The sequence below is a fragment of the Heliconius melpomene genome, chromosome 16 (assembly GCF_056956725.1).
Source record: "Heliconius melpomene rosina isolate 202511_hmr_F chromosome 16, ASM5695672v1, whole genome shotgun sequence".
NCBI classification, from domain to species: domain Eukaryota; kingdom Metazoa; phylum Arthropoda; class Insecta; order Lepidoptera; family Nymphalidae; genus Heliconius; species Heliconius melpomene.
This window is the reverse complement of record NC_140404.1, coordinates 587,922-603,544: the sequence shown is the minus strand read 5'-3', so window position 1 is coordinate 603,544 and position 15,623 is coordinate 587,922. Positions and strand designations below refer to the sequence as shown.

Here is a 15,623-nt window from a genome sequence, read left to right as displayed (position 1 = left end):
AAGTATAATGTGCTTATTATGTATAACATAAGATAAAGGAAAATACTGTTTACACGTATTGATTCATTCAAAAATTACTAATTCTCCTATATTAGACTTTTTTATGACAAAATATTCGTAGTTCTCCGTACCTGTGTGAATAATGTCATGTAATCTTATCGACGATAGCTATCGGCCACACATATATGCGTATAGCGCTTTAGTCACTAACGATAGTTTGAAAGGGACCTGTCGTGTCTAAAACACGATAGATTTTTTGTATTTTTTTTCTATATTTTTATAAAAAAAAATGGGTTGCGGAGAGTTTTTGGTTAAATACATCCTGTTCTTTGCGAACTTATTTTTTGCGGTAAGTTATTTTTTTTATTTAATTTTTTTATTGTATGAAATTTGATATCTTTGTAATCTGTTCATAAAATTATTTTAGTCAGCATATTATGTGGCGTAGAATTTATTTCGGAAAAAATAGACTAAATCGCGTTTTAATTAAAACTATACCTAAGTGGTATATCTCTTATCAGTTAAATACATAAATGGAAAAGTGGGTATTGATTATTATAACAGAAGTGCAAAGACAATTTTATGCATATATTTAGATGGCGAATGTAACACTACCTTCAATATTTACCTTATTAGATAGAATTGAAATTTATTAAAAAAATGTATTAGATTGTTCACTTCAATTTTCACTTATCGTTAGTTTAGAGATATTTTGAAAACCAATACCAAAGTTCTTTAGATTCAAGTTTTATTCTGTATAAAACAGGACAGGCAGAGACACCCTGGTGTTACGACACTCCGTTCACAGTTTGTATTCGGAACTCACACAGCCTAGGCTTAGCTTTGCGAAGATTAATGAAACCCTCAACCACGGTCCGTCCACACCGTCCCACTGCGTTACCATCCCCTCAATAATCAAGTTTGACAAATCATACAGAAGTAAATTAAGAGAATTGCATAAAAATTACATCACAAAAGCATGCGTGCGAGTGAGCTCCATTTCAATATGAAAAAAATATGTTTGAAATTTTATTTTCATCTTCAAATAATCTAATGTCAAATTGAACAAAAACGGTATTAAGTGTTAGTTAATAAATAATAATAATCTACCATCTTAATCTACACAAATAATCTATTCCATTAAAGAAAGAGTATTTGAAAAGCAATAGTCGTTATTTAAAATGAAATTATCATATTTTTTCGAAACTTATACTGAATTCAGATTTTCCAATGTACCAAGAACCAGCCCACGCCCCGTTGATAAAGAGATAAGATATCCCGATAGTGTTAACAGCACATTGATAAGCCGATATAGTGTATACTAACCGTATATCTATGATGTTTACTTTTTGTAAACATGCAAATGCAATACACATTATATTGCAAAAATCTATAATTTCCAAAGAAACATACTTATTTATATAGAAATATATTTCGGATTTGAGTAAAGCTTTTTGTAGTCGGACGAAGGTCCAGATTACATGAGGCTAGGAAACTAGGGTTTCAGGATGAGAAATTATTATCACACCAACCTGATAAAATATAGCTCAGTGGACAGGGGAGTGTCTCAGATTTTGGCTTATTTTTCGCTTGAATTTTATTTAAATCTGTATTCAGTATACAATAGGGTGGGCACAGGGAACCTAATATTCTCTTTTGGTACTCTACAATGTGTATAGTAATTTTTAATAGTTTTTAAACAAAAATACAGTTTTCTTCGTTTCCCACAAACCGGTCACCTTTTAAAATATTGCATGTTAGATTCAACGCAACGCTTTGCCTCCCTTCTGTCCAGAGCGAAAAAAAATATATAAAACTTCATTCCTTTGACTCGGAATCGAACTAGAAATCATCGTCATGTACAGTCACTCACAATGCCGCTGTTTCACTACTTCTTTAATTAATTATAATACATATTAATCTTCTTTATTATAATAACAATAAATTTTATAATGGATTTCAGCTCGCTGGTATAGCGCTCATAGGTCTCGGCGTGGCCGTAGAGCTCCGAGTGTCAAATGTGACGAACATATTCGAAGACTCCAGAGTATTCGAGCTGACCCCCATAGGCGCCATAGTGGTGGGATGCGTAGTGTTTGTGGTCGCCTTCTTCGGATGCTGTGGGGCCATCAGGGAAAGTAATTGCATGCTCATCACTGTAAGTATTCATTATTCTGTTTAGATGTTTAATAGTGCTTCTTTATCTTTGATGGTAACTTGTGGTCTTCCAGAAAAGTTTAAGCAGTATTGCTATATGATATAAAGAAATAATTAAATTAATTATAGTCTGATTTAAGGTCACTTAAAGCTAATTAATGTCTCATTAAGTGATTGTTATGACAGAAAAGAACTAAGTTCGCTATTTTTGTTTCCTTTTAGGAAATGTTATTCATATGTAATTCTTCATATTTAATTCTTCATATGTAATTCATATGTAATATTTTTTTTTCGTTTTCAGTACTCAATATTCATGATTGTTTTGATGATATTGAAAATTACTCTGGCCGTATTAATATTTGTGAAACAAGACCAGCTCCTAGACAGCTTGCCGCGCTGGCTCAACGAGGCCTTCGCCAGGGATCGGAACGCTTTCCACGAGATAGAAAAATCTGTAAGTTAATTTATACATTGCCTTTTTTAAATTTCTTTTCATTTCTTTCTGTACGACACAGGAAAAAAATATATAATAACAGAAAAATGTGAACTACAGCAAACTTTAATCGAACTGTTTAATTAAATCCCAGGAACTACTGGTTCAAATTGAAAAAATATTTTTGTGTCGGAGAGTCGAATGAATATTAGCTATTCGCTTTATTATATTAAGTTAATGATTTCGATTTAGCCCTACTGTACCGAGGTCAGAGTTGCCTCAGGCACTTGATATGAATGATACAACTATTACTTATTTCAACATGACAACGGAGGCGAAGCCGCAAACAAAAGCTAGTATTTAATTAATATTGCAAAAGAAATTATAAAACTAAAACTGGCAATAACAAAACTGATAACGTAATGTTTATATGTCGAACAATATAAGATTAGATATCAGTGTTAAGTAGCACATAGCATTAATCAATATTTTTTAGAAATATGACACGAAAATCGTGATATTTTTGATGATCTTAAATGGCAAATATCAAAGATTTATGTAATTTTTGAATTTGTTTAAAATTTTAAGATTCTATGGTAATGGTCAGCCTCTTTCATATCTCTTTCTTGAATATCCAAATCTCATAATAAATGTTATTTAATCTCTATAAATCTATATTTATTTTTGATTTTTACGTCACACTTTCATATTTTCATTTCAGTTCAAATGCTGTGGACCACAAGGTGCTTTGTCCTACTTGAACATCACCCTACCTGACTCGTGCTGCGCCACCTCGCCCTGCATCATCGGCAACACCTACGACGGCTGCAACACTGTCGTCGTCCAATTCTTCGAGACCTTCGGGCTGGCTATCGGCGTTGTAGCCATTGTGGTTGTCGCTATTGAGGTATCAAATTTGTTTACATATTAATTATCATTTGGATAAACAACAATACATACATATTAAAAGCAATTCATCAAAAGCCAGTGCAGCTTCCCCATACTTATCCGGCCCGACCCTTTGTGAACTCTATTAATTTTGACATATTTAAAAATTATTTGGTGAAAACCATATAACCACTATTACATGTCGAATAACGCTTAATTCTAATAAAGTGAGGTGTTAAGGCTTAATACCTATTTTACATTTTATTACAATATGTTTTAAGGTCAGTCATAGCGCAGGGGTACAAGCATGTGACTGTAAGCGTGACAGGTTGTGGGTTCGATTCCCACTCGAGGTGGGAGGCTGGTGTCGAGGGGGAACGCGCCGTTGAGTTCCGCTACTCAATTCGGTGGAATATGGGGAACGGAGTATAACACTAGGCTTCCTCTGCCTACTCTGCTAAATAAGGGACTAACATAATGATACTTTTGTTTCAGTTGGTAGCTGTGGTATTTGGACTATGTCTTGCGAACCACGCTCGTAACAAGGACAGAAGGGCGCGCTACTAGTTATCTTATAATAATTATATATAGGAAATAGCTTTAGGAGCACTGTAGCTTCCTTAATTATAAATAATATTAAGTTTTAGCATTTAAGTTTACAATAAATTCTAAAACCAAACTTTTATGCATATTTTCCTTATAACTTGCTTGGTAAATATATTTTTTGAACCCTCATTGCGAACTTTCATCAAGTAAATTGAAATTTGAAATTGTAAACAGTTCTTTTATTAAAATTGGGTCAAAAATTTAGGATTTTGAATAATAAATATCTTAAAAAATATATACATATGTAATAGGTATTTACATATGCCAAATCGTTTTAGAAATGTCTATAAATGACTTTTATTTTAGACTCTTTTCTTTTAATACTAGATTTATTATATATAGGAGGCCAGTTTTAGAAACAGGCGTCCTTCAGAATGTAATAGATTATATATCGTTTAAAATTAATCCTGGTGTTAGTTATTCAAAACACATATTTATTATATTAAGTCATTATTACTAATTACAACCATAAGTTAACGAGTGTAAGATAGAAAGATTGTAAGATAGAAAAAGTTGAAAATTATGTTTATAATAAAAAATACAAAATAAACAAATTTATTTTTACGCTTTACATTTCTTGTAGGTAGATTTAAGTAGCTTTATGCGATAAATTGTGGAATTTAAAACTGTTATTTAACCAGACCTGAAAATCATGAAAAATAGGCAGAGGGAACCTGGTGTACTGGAACTTTATTCTCTTCTTGACAAGATAGTGGACGAGGCGAAAGAGGTGTGCAGGGACCGTAACGTTTCACGCTCCGTTCTCTCTGACTTCCCCGCTAGGGATACAGCGTGAAAGTAAGTTGGGTTAAGGTACAATAATAATTTTTTTTTTTTATTAGACGAAAAAACAAAACTTACTGAAAATGTTACGCCTAAATATTTTAATAGCAATAACTTGTTTCTTAATAAATGCTGCGTAAGAAAAGCTCATAATGCGCAGCATATTTATATATCGAAAATATTTGAATAAATTAGGAAAATGAATAACTCTTTTGCTTATTTACCGCCAATTATGAAAGACACATAATAAATATATATTATTATGTGTATTATCTATTATTGAGGCCATCGCAGTGGCACCAGTGTAATGCTATGGCAGTGGGCACTAGCGGCGTTAGGGTAGGGCGAGCCTGGGCGACCGCCCAGGGGCGCCGGATAAAAAGGGCGCCGTAGACGCCCGTTTAGGGCGCTTTGCGCAAAGATGTCTCCTCGCTGCAGTGGCGTAGCTAGGGTATTAGCTGTCCGGTGCGGCTTAGGGGACTGATGCCCTTTAAAATGGTCTAAGATTAAAAAAAAAACCAAAATCATCGTCGTCTTTGATAACTAAAAAAAAAAAACAAAGTCATCGTCGTCTTTGACATCTAAAAAAAAAACAAAGTGATCTTAACAACTTTGAAAATAAAATTACAGAAAGACTTTGAATGCCTAATAAAAGAGTTCGCAGATAGAAATGCTAGAAGTGACATTTTATTAGTTTTTGTCATTATTTTTTTTTAAATAGATGGTTATTTCGTTGTACCCATTCCCTTTTTTGTATATTATTGAAATATACAAAAAATAGTTAGGGGGCGCCGAAAAAATTTCGCCCAGGGCACCGGTAGTGCTAAAACCGGCACGGGCTGTGGGTTCAGTTCCCACTCGAGAGACTTATTATTAGTTATAATTTTTTTCATTTCTTTGCTCTGGTATACGCAATGCCTCATAAATTCAGCGATAAGTAAGGAACAAAGTGTTTTAACACTAGATTGCCTCCGCCCACCCCGCTGTATTCGTGATACAACGTGAAGCGTAGTGAAAAGCAATATTAAAATGCAGCAGAACTAAATATTATGCAATTATTTAAAATTGAATTCTTAGAAATATGCTTAACTATTAAAACTGTTTTTTGCGTGATTCATTGACAAATTTATAAAAAAATAGTGTTTTATTAAGTATTAGATACAAATATAAGTGATATGATTTCATAAAACGTGTTTATAGCTAATTAGTTACTGACTCATTGAACGCACTGAGATAGTAAAAACCTTTTGTTAGATATTCAGTAATAAAAGAAAGATAACTAGTATTTTATTTTATATTTATATTTTGATATTTTATTTTATATTAAATAGTAAAATATATATTTTGTCAGATTTTTTCTAAAAAAATTCTATGCAAGCGTGAGTCGGGCTCGCCCTGTCTAGTCTTCTATGTATAAGATTACAGATTTTCCCTGAACTAGTACTACCTGCAATGCTAGCTCTCAAATTTCATAATTCTTCTTTTATTGAGTCGAAATACGTGTTTTGCGATATAAACGTCATTTTTATTTTTTCAATAAATCAACCGACGAAGTGATCTTATAAGGATTCTTCTTTTTTCCTTAAAAGATACGAAACCCTAAAATTAAATATAATATATCCGAAACTTAAGCTCCTTTAAAACGGCTTTATTAATTAAGAATCAAGTAGAAGACAAAAATTCTTAAAATCGGGATGGGATCGTTGTTCTAATAGTCAAAACTTTTATTTAAACTAAATAATTCTTTATTAGAAGTCGTCTGCGTAGGGATAAAATTCAATCAATTTGAATTTGAATTTAATATTTCAACTTTTCGCACTGATACCAAGGTAAAAAGCACAGTATTGATTTCCACCTATCAACACACAATTTGAAACCTTGAAAATTTGGTGGAAAGTCAGTAACGGGGTTCCCTCTACATATCCTGCTATATGTGGGATACAGCTGAAGCTAAAAAAAGTTTTTAAATTTATTTCTTTTTATCACTAAAAGTGAAATGGATATTGAATTTCCCTAAAAACCCGCCATGAGTCACACCAATTTCTCTATATCTGCTTTTTATCTTTAGCGTTATCTGATAAGTTGATCCAGGTATATTTATTTATAACATATGCCGGATAGTTCAATGCTACTCATCCAAAAGGGCTCCGATCGATCACTTGTTTGGATACAATCTGAAACTCTAACAAAATGTGTTGTATAGTTAAATATGGTTTATTTTTAACTAATTTTATTTTCACAGTAAGTTTTCCTATCTTTTTTTTCTTTATTCACTTTTTGTGGAAAGGATCTGACCCATACCTATGTATTTATTCAAGTCAAAATCGTGGGGGGTGAAAATCAATTTTGCGTGTGGTGTGTTGAATATTTAACCCTAGTGGAATATGAACCTATAGTCATAGTAAGAAATTGTAATAAAATAAAAATAAAAAAATAAAAAAATGCATATCTATACTAATATAATAAAGCGGAAGAGTTTGTTGTTTGTTTGTTTGAACGCTAAGATCTCTGGATCTACTGGTCCGATTTACTTTGTTTTTGTTTTGTATGAAAGCTGCATTCTTCAGAAGTGTTATAGGCTATATAACATTACATTATACATATATACTAATATATTAAAATACTTATTTCTAATTTGACATGCGATTTATTCTGCCATGTTAATAACAACCGTCGCGTCGCTACGCAACCGTTACCGCGACATTTTGATATTCATCCTTATGAATTGATTTAATATAGAAAAATGTTTAGTTATTTCATAGAGTCAATATCTACGAGTATGTACACACGCACGGAAAACTTTAGGTACTTTTTCTAATATTAAGAATATCCTTTAGTTACTTTTACTTCTTTTGTTGGTTCATTTCAATAACACTGATATTTTTTTCTAATGATATGTCTCTACTTATTATTCTTTTTGATTATTTAGGTTTATTTTTTCTTACTAATTCCGTTGAAAACTGAAAATAATTTCATATATATATTTAATCAATATTCTTATATTTCAAGCAGGCGTAGCCGCGTCCGGGTCCGCTAGTTATAAAATAAAAGTAATAAATATAAATCAAATCAGCGTCATGAACCTAGTGTTCAGACACTCCGTTCCCCACTTTAAATAATAAATCGTTGTTGGTATTTAAAAGTATAATAATTTTGTAAAAATTAATATTTACATTTCAATATGTAATTCCCCAGAAAATGTTACTGATTTACTATCAGATCTGATATATTAATTTATCTTTAATTCGATTAATTAGTTATCGTTATTTATTGGCATGTTTGTTATGAAGATAAATACTTACCTACCTTTTGTTTTAAGAAAATAAATAAAGTATGAACTGCTTTACAAATTATTTGTTTTAAGAAGTAAAAAACACTTATTTATAATTATTTTGGGCGTGTGCATTAATATTATTACGGTAGCATGTTCAAATCCCCGGACCTCGGACAGGTTCTGTGTAAAATTTGATAGTATCGAATTCGAACCCGCGCCTCCTGGAGACTGTCCAAGCGCTCTGACAAAGCTAAACTAAAATCTAACTAAGTTATATGTATATTCTCATCAAGCTACGTCGAAATGTTTATTCACTTATTATATATGTAGTGTAATTTGTTAATATACCTAATCCACACCTATATTATAAATTCGAAAGTAACTCTGTCTGTCTGTCTTTTACGCAATCAGGCCCAAACCGCTAATTTAATTATGATAAAATACTCATATAGAAATAATACTTGCGGGTCTCGAGATGAACATAGGATATTTTTTTTCTCATTTTTGTAATATTTTCGATATATATCAATATATTAAAATACTTATTAATTTGACATGCAATTTATTCCGCCATGTTAATAACAACCGTCGTTGCTAAGCAACCATTTGCAAAGTTTGTTGTTAGAAAACGTCACCCAAAATGAGCTTGCTTAACGCATCTCTCTATTGAAAACTGAAAATTTCATAAATATATTTAATAAATATTCGTATAGTTCAAGCGGGCGTAGCCGCGTTCGGGTTCACTAGTATATTATAATTTGCGAATATTTTTTTGCTTAGAATAAACATTTCACAAGAGAGTAAGTTCATTTCTAAAATATTATTCTGTTTATTTCTAACGTATTATTTCAAAAAAAAAATGAAAAAAGAAAAATATTGATTTAGAAAACGTATAAAAAATAAATGTAGCGTGATTTGAACTCGCCCCTCTTCGAAACTTAATTATTGCATTATTTTTCTATTTTCAGTTAGCCGGACTTACAATAATCGGGTTGGGTATAGCTGTTCTGGTGCAGCTGCGTGATGTCTTCGAGCTGGTGGATGTTAATATCGACGTCATTCCAATAGCAATCATAGTTTTGGGCGCGATCACTTTCGTAATCGCATTCTTCGGATGCTGTGGCGCCATCAGAGAAAACAGATGCTTACTTGTGTTGGTAAGATATTTATTTATTTTCAATTTTATGTTTATCTAGTTTTTGTGAGAATATTTTGGCAAATTACTCTGTTTTCCATTATTATATCAGTTCCCTGGAATGAGGCCGAATAATCAATTACATTAAATTATTATTTTTTTTCAAAATATTTTATCCTACACAATCATTACATGACCGTCAATTAATAAGAACAAATTACCCTTATAGCAGGGGAAGAAGCAAGAACATAATGTTAAACACTCCGTTCCTCACGCAGTGCTCAATTTTCGAGACATTGTGTGTTGAGTGGTAAAACTTAAGACTGCGCTTTGTCAACTATAGCAAGAAAATGAGATTCCTTGCCATCCTGAAATCTACAAAACATATAAAGGTCAGGACTGGCGAGGAAAATTGTTTTTCCGAAAATGAGGATTTAAAAGGCAGTAGCCTTCAGATAAGACTAAAAAGACCACTTGTATATATATATATATAAAAACAGCTCAGAAAACATTTAAAAAAACTGATTTACGCATAATTTAGGCTTAGAGTAAATATTACAATTTTAAAATATTAGATAGTAAGGTACGGACAAAATGATAAGTTATTAGTTTTTAAATAAAAATAAATACAATCGTAATTAATCTATTGGCAGTACGGGATTTGTATGACCGGGCTGGCCGCCGGTAAAACATATATATCGGTGATTCTCTTCCAAGGCCTGAACACCATCAAGACGACCGTACAGGGATGGCTCAATAATGCCTTCGCTAGGCCCAACGTGAGAGAATACTTCAATGCTGTAGAAATTACGGTAAGATAATAAGATAACTATACCTAAACTTAATTTATAATTAATATCAGCTTCAAGCTTTAAGTTGGTATCTTCAATATACAAGTATTTTTTCTTCGTTCCCGTAGGCAGAGAGAACTTAAGATAATATAGTCCATTATCTTCTTACCGCCTAAAATTGAGACATATCATGTTGAATGTCGGAACTCAACGCCGCGCCTGGTCTTACCAAAGCGAGTAAATAAAAATAATTGAAGTACAATCATTCCATCGATAATGAGTCTGAATGATAACTTATATAAATAAGGTCAAATCCTTTATAAAAAAACTTCCCTAAACTTCACCGCCTAGAAAAGATGATTTGATGACGATGATGACTTGAATGATGGAACGTTGCGCGTTGCTCTTTTACAAGGACTACACCATGCGTACCTAGGTACGGCAGGGGTAGACCGGCGGCGGTCGATTATTTAGAAAGTATATTTTCATGAGCTCCATAGATGCCATTAGGGGCGAAAATGTCACCCACAACACTAATATATGATCCCGGTTCAAGTTCTATAGGAATTTTATGTTTTTACTCTATGGCATTTATAAAGCTTATATAGTAACTGAATTAATCTATGAATTTATAAAAAAAATGTGTTGGCATTTTTTATCTGTTTCCCTCTATATAGAAAGCTGGCTCCGCCCTTTCTGTACGACGATAGTGAATACACGGCAATGTGTGTTACATGATAATATATACAGTTTAAAGTTTTTTCTATTCCCTTAATATCAAAGAACCATTATAAATTTGATTTATGTGATGTTGAACTTTTAAATAATTTATTTATTTAGTAATTAATTTTAGAATTATATAAGTATATATAATTCATTCGGTAGTTTTATCAAAATCAATCACTGAAAAAACCTTCTTAGTTATTTTTCATATTGGTAGGAGATATATAACAAGAAAAGGCATATGTAGGTTAGACAGATAGAACCCAATGTTGAGACACTCCGTTCCTCATTTTCAATGCCACGTTTGTCTAATTTACCCAAGGAAATAAATATACTTATTTCCCTGAGTGGGGATAGAAGCCACACCTGTCGCGTTTATTGTCAGTATTCTTTATATTTTAAATAAGGCATTACACATGTTCTATTATAGAATAAAGAGTGTAAAATTAGGTCAATTCGCCGAACATCTAAATTTAGATATGATTCTGTGATAAAAAAGATAAGATTTGCAAAGACATGTTCTTTTACCTTTTTTTATAAATATTATACAAATGTTTGTTCCACGGCGTGACGTACTATGTTGTAGAGCAGTGACATAAGGTCCGGCTGTTAAAATATGATCGTAGGTTCGATCTCTTACAGTTATTTTTGACATATATATGACACATTCTATTGGCCAAGATAGACTTGATTGCAGATTAACGTGATAAAATAAAGCCTACAACCTTTCTTAGTAAATTTACTATATAATACATAAATATATTTTCAATTGGAACCAGTAGTTACTGAGATTAGCGCGAACAACCAAACAAACTCTTTAACTTTATAACACTAGTACATAAGATATAAAGATATATTACCTCAGTATTTAATTAATTATTAATTGTATAAGTATTATTTTAGAAATCATTTGTATATTATGTTTACAGTTCAGATGCTGCGGCACGACAGGTGCGGGTTCATACACCGCGTTGATGGAGAGCGTACCGCCGTCGTGCTGCCCTGGCGACCAGACGTGCACCCTGGGGAACTCCTACTCAGGGTGCAACGACCTCGTCGGAGATTTCTTCGAAAAGTATACAGAAATAATCGCGACCGTTATTGTTATAATTGTTGCGATAGAGGTAACATTTGTTTTCTTTAAAATTTCTATATCTAAGAGATAAATTTTTGATTCTAGTGACTACAATGCCATTCTTAGGAATTAAACGTCAAATCCATGACCTTTTTTGTCCATATCTTAGGACGCACTGTAAGCTAGACAGATCGTGAGTTCGATTCACACTCGAGAAAATTAATATATATATACGAATGTTTTTATGTACACATTTATATAGTTCATTCTTATTATTTTTTCAGGTAGTAGCGATGTTCCTTAGTCTTGCATTCTGTTGTAACATACGGAGTAAGAGAAACCAAACTGTATGAAAAACCTATGTTATAAGTAATATTTGTAAATTGTTTGTATTATTGTCATTTGTATTCTCTGATAGGTTTCTGATTGATTATTTAAGTGTCACATATCTCTCTCTCTCTCTTTCTCTCTCTTTCCGCTTACCCTGCTATATGTGGGATACAGCGTGAATATAAGCTAAATCTTGAAGAAAAAGAATGTTTGCTTAAAGAAAGTTGAAAAGAAAAAAAAATTGTTATTAAAAAATATTTATTACTGCATAGTGAAATTACATTGTCAGTCCAGATTTGAACCTACATACATCTATTACATTCAATTGGGAAAATTTTAACTTCTACAATCGTGGCGAGTATTTAAATCTTTGATTCTCATTAACTGTCTTCAATAATATTTATTTTTTTTAATCAGAAGTCTTATCAGAAAGATATCAGGCAATGCTGACATATTAGTATTTAAGGTACTTTAATTATAGATCTTTTATTTATTAAACCTTTTTTTTTTTAATTAAAATATATAATGCATTTTTTTTATTTTTTTTTTCTATTTTTAACTGCCATGTTGACTTATGACTAGCTTGTGTATTTGCCTTACTTATCTTATATCTTTTATATTTTAGTTTTTGAATCCTCTTTCTGAGCTCTAGGACTTGCGTTTTCTATCCTTAGTAGGTAGAAACGCTAAGTCTAGGGTTGAAATAAAGAAATAGTGTTGTGTTCAAAGAAAGTATATTCTTTCTTCATATATTCTCAATCACTCAAGATTAGGCTTAAACTGAAGTAGCTGAGAGCATATGAAGGAAAAAGGTATACAAAACATTACTAATATATTTATTGTCGGTTGTTAAGATTACGGCTCCTGCCCTCACCCTTTTTCAAAGGTCACATACCTTCTTCGTCATCGACACTGTGTTCCCCCGCAGGTCAACAAAGGTCTATTCATTGCCCGCTGAATACGTTACCACTCCAAAATTGGACTTTCCATTACGTATTTATCCCTAATAGTAGATTCCTTTTGCCTACCCTTGCCTGCCTTCGTATATACAAATATATGTTAAATAAAACGTAAAGCTGAAAATAAAAGAAGGGAAGTTATTGATTATCAATTTTCTTATCTTTCCTTGATAATCGAACAAAGGTTAACCTATTACAGTCGTTATCACCTGATTGTTATTGTGTTTGACGTCCGATTACCTACAAATAAATAATAAAAAATGATATTTTTTGTAATGATAACAAGTACTGAATCACATAATATATATGTATCATTAAATAAACAAATAAGTACACTTGCATCTAAAAGTCCACGCGACCTTGTATGTTTTGTATATTACGTGGTCATATCGTGGAATTAACGACTTCAAATCACCGGGCATTTCATAAAATTAAGTGAAATGGACGTTTCATGAAATAAAGCATTTCAATAAGTGAATTTAAACATTAGCATTAGAATTGAACCGTCAAAGTCTAACGATTAGTCGTCAATGTTTGGTCATATCGTAAAATGAATTTTAAACTTTAAACTTCATTTATGTGTATATACACATGCATTTATATAAATAAATATTTATAGATTTATATTGGTATTACTGCATATTAATCATCTGGTACCGAAAAATCTATCAATTTCGCTATGCGAATGCAATTAGACCTACAGCGCCTACCTATTTAAAACCTATAGATTGTTTGAGCTTCCATTCCTTGTTCTATACATGCCCTCCGGAAGATCCTTATGCTCTTTATATTATCTTCCTCCAGTATCGTCGATACTGTGTTCTCGGAGATCAATTGAGGTCTTCTCCTATCACTCTACCACTCGCTCTTGTTTCGTAAATCTTTTACCTTTTATACCTTCGTCGTTTATACTGTCGATGTATCCTGTAGTAATGTATTTATTTAGACCTTTATATCTAGTAATATCTGTTAAGATTTTTGTACAATATGGATGACATGAAAATTATTCTATATATTTTTGTTATATATCCAAATCTAAGTCTACCTTAAGTTATAAATTTATGTTTATTTTAATAAATTATTACATATATGTAATGTAAAATTATATGTATTGTATGTCCAGTTGTGGACGAGGACAAACTGACGATGATGCTGATCATAATGAATCATTATATGATGACCGGAATAATACTAAATATATTTATTTGGGATATTTTATTTTATTTGAAACAGTGCTATGCTAATATATATACCTATATAGTAAGGTAAGAAAAGGGAACCTATTGTCAAAACACTCCATTCTCCACTAAGCGCCTAAGCCCTGCGAAGCCATCCAACCCACAGCCGTCACGTTAGCAGTCAAAACGCCGACCCATCGCGCCACGATGACCTCATAATTATGTACTAAGATAAAAATTTAGACCATCAAACAAATTTAGTCACTTTCAGTTTTCAGTAAAAGTTGCTGTTAATATTTTAACAATGAATTAATGGAAAATAGATACATAAGTATAATATATAATAATTGAATTAACACTCGTTAGTGCGTAAGAGTAGTACAAACAGAAACATACTAACATTGAGTTTACTTTCGCTACGTGTTGACACAATCGTAGAAAAATATGTTAAAAAAATAATAATATTTAGATATAGCAAGAAATGCCGTACCTAGTGTTAAGATACTCCATAAATTTCGACACTTAGTGTATGAGGTGACGGAACTCAACTTATGAACGAATCTTGACTAGCAGTAAGTGTGAATCCTCCTAATAAATATAGCTTTGTTTATTATAAAGTACGTTCCACATCTTACAAAATAGAAAGACGATACAATACTTTCACAATTTCCTTATCTGTTAATACTTTTACAACGTTTTTTATTTTTTCCTATAATATAATGGTATTCTATATTTTACCCCAATAAAAACGTGCCTAGTTATAATAACAATAGCAATGTTTAGTACTGCACATAAAAAGCTCTACAGTTGCATCTACATATCTGGGTGCGCTCGAAAAATAATGTAATTCTTACAAATTATAGAACAGATGTGGAACTTGTATGAGTAAAGCCGAGGACACATTAGTTTTCATCTTTTATTCAAATTCAAAATACTTTATTCAAATAGACTATTATATTATAAGCACTTTTGAATCGTCCACCGAAAAAGTTACCAACGATTCGGAAGGCAGTTCTGCTGAGAAGAACCGGCAAGAAACTCAACAGTTGCTCTTTTCAAAGTCAATAGTACAATTCATTACATTAGCTGGCAGCTATCCTGCATTACATTCAATAGACATTAATTCCATACATGTTTATCCTCTAAATATTCTTTAACAGTATAATAAGCTTTACTTGCTCACACTATTCAAAATTAAAACGCTATTTTCGCATATTGTAATGAAATTAAAGTAATCAAACTTACAAATAACTTCGGCGGGATACTTTTTGTTGACACCAGAGCCAAGAAA

The 15,623-nt window shown here is 31.9% G+C and overlaps 2 protein-coding genes across 2 annotated transcripts; both read left to right on the top strand.

Annotated features, from left to right (window-relative positions):
- Positions 1-187: 187 nt before the first annotated feature.
- Positions 188-4,160, top strand: LOC146530627 (23 kDa integral membrane protein-like). Its single transcript, XM_085199302.1, has 5 exons — positions 188-349; positions 1,964-2,158; positions 2,459-2,611; positions 3,312-3,497; positions 3,974-4,160. The coding sequence occupies exons 1-5, from the start codon at positions 290-292 to the stop codon at positions 4,043-4,045; spliced, it is 666 nt and encodes a 221-aa protein (XP_085055428.1). The 5' UTR covers positions 188-289; the 3' UTR covers positions 4,046-4,160.
- Positions 4,161-7,008: 2,848 nt separating this feature from the next.
- LOC146530626 (leukocyte surface antigen CD53-like) lies at positions 7,009-14,160 on the top strand. Its single transcript, XM_085199303.1, has 5 exons — positions 7,009-7,108; positions 9,110-9,298; positions 9,930-10,088; positions 11,720-11,914; positions 12,150-14,160. Exons 1-5 carry the CDS (start codon positions 7,058-7,060, stop codon positions 12,216-12,218), a joined length of 663 nt encoding a protein of 220 aa, XP_085055429.1. The 5' UTR covers positions 7,009-7,057; the 3' UTR covers positions 12,219-14,160.
- The last annotated feature ends 1,463 nt before the right edge of the window (positions 14,161-15,623 follow it).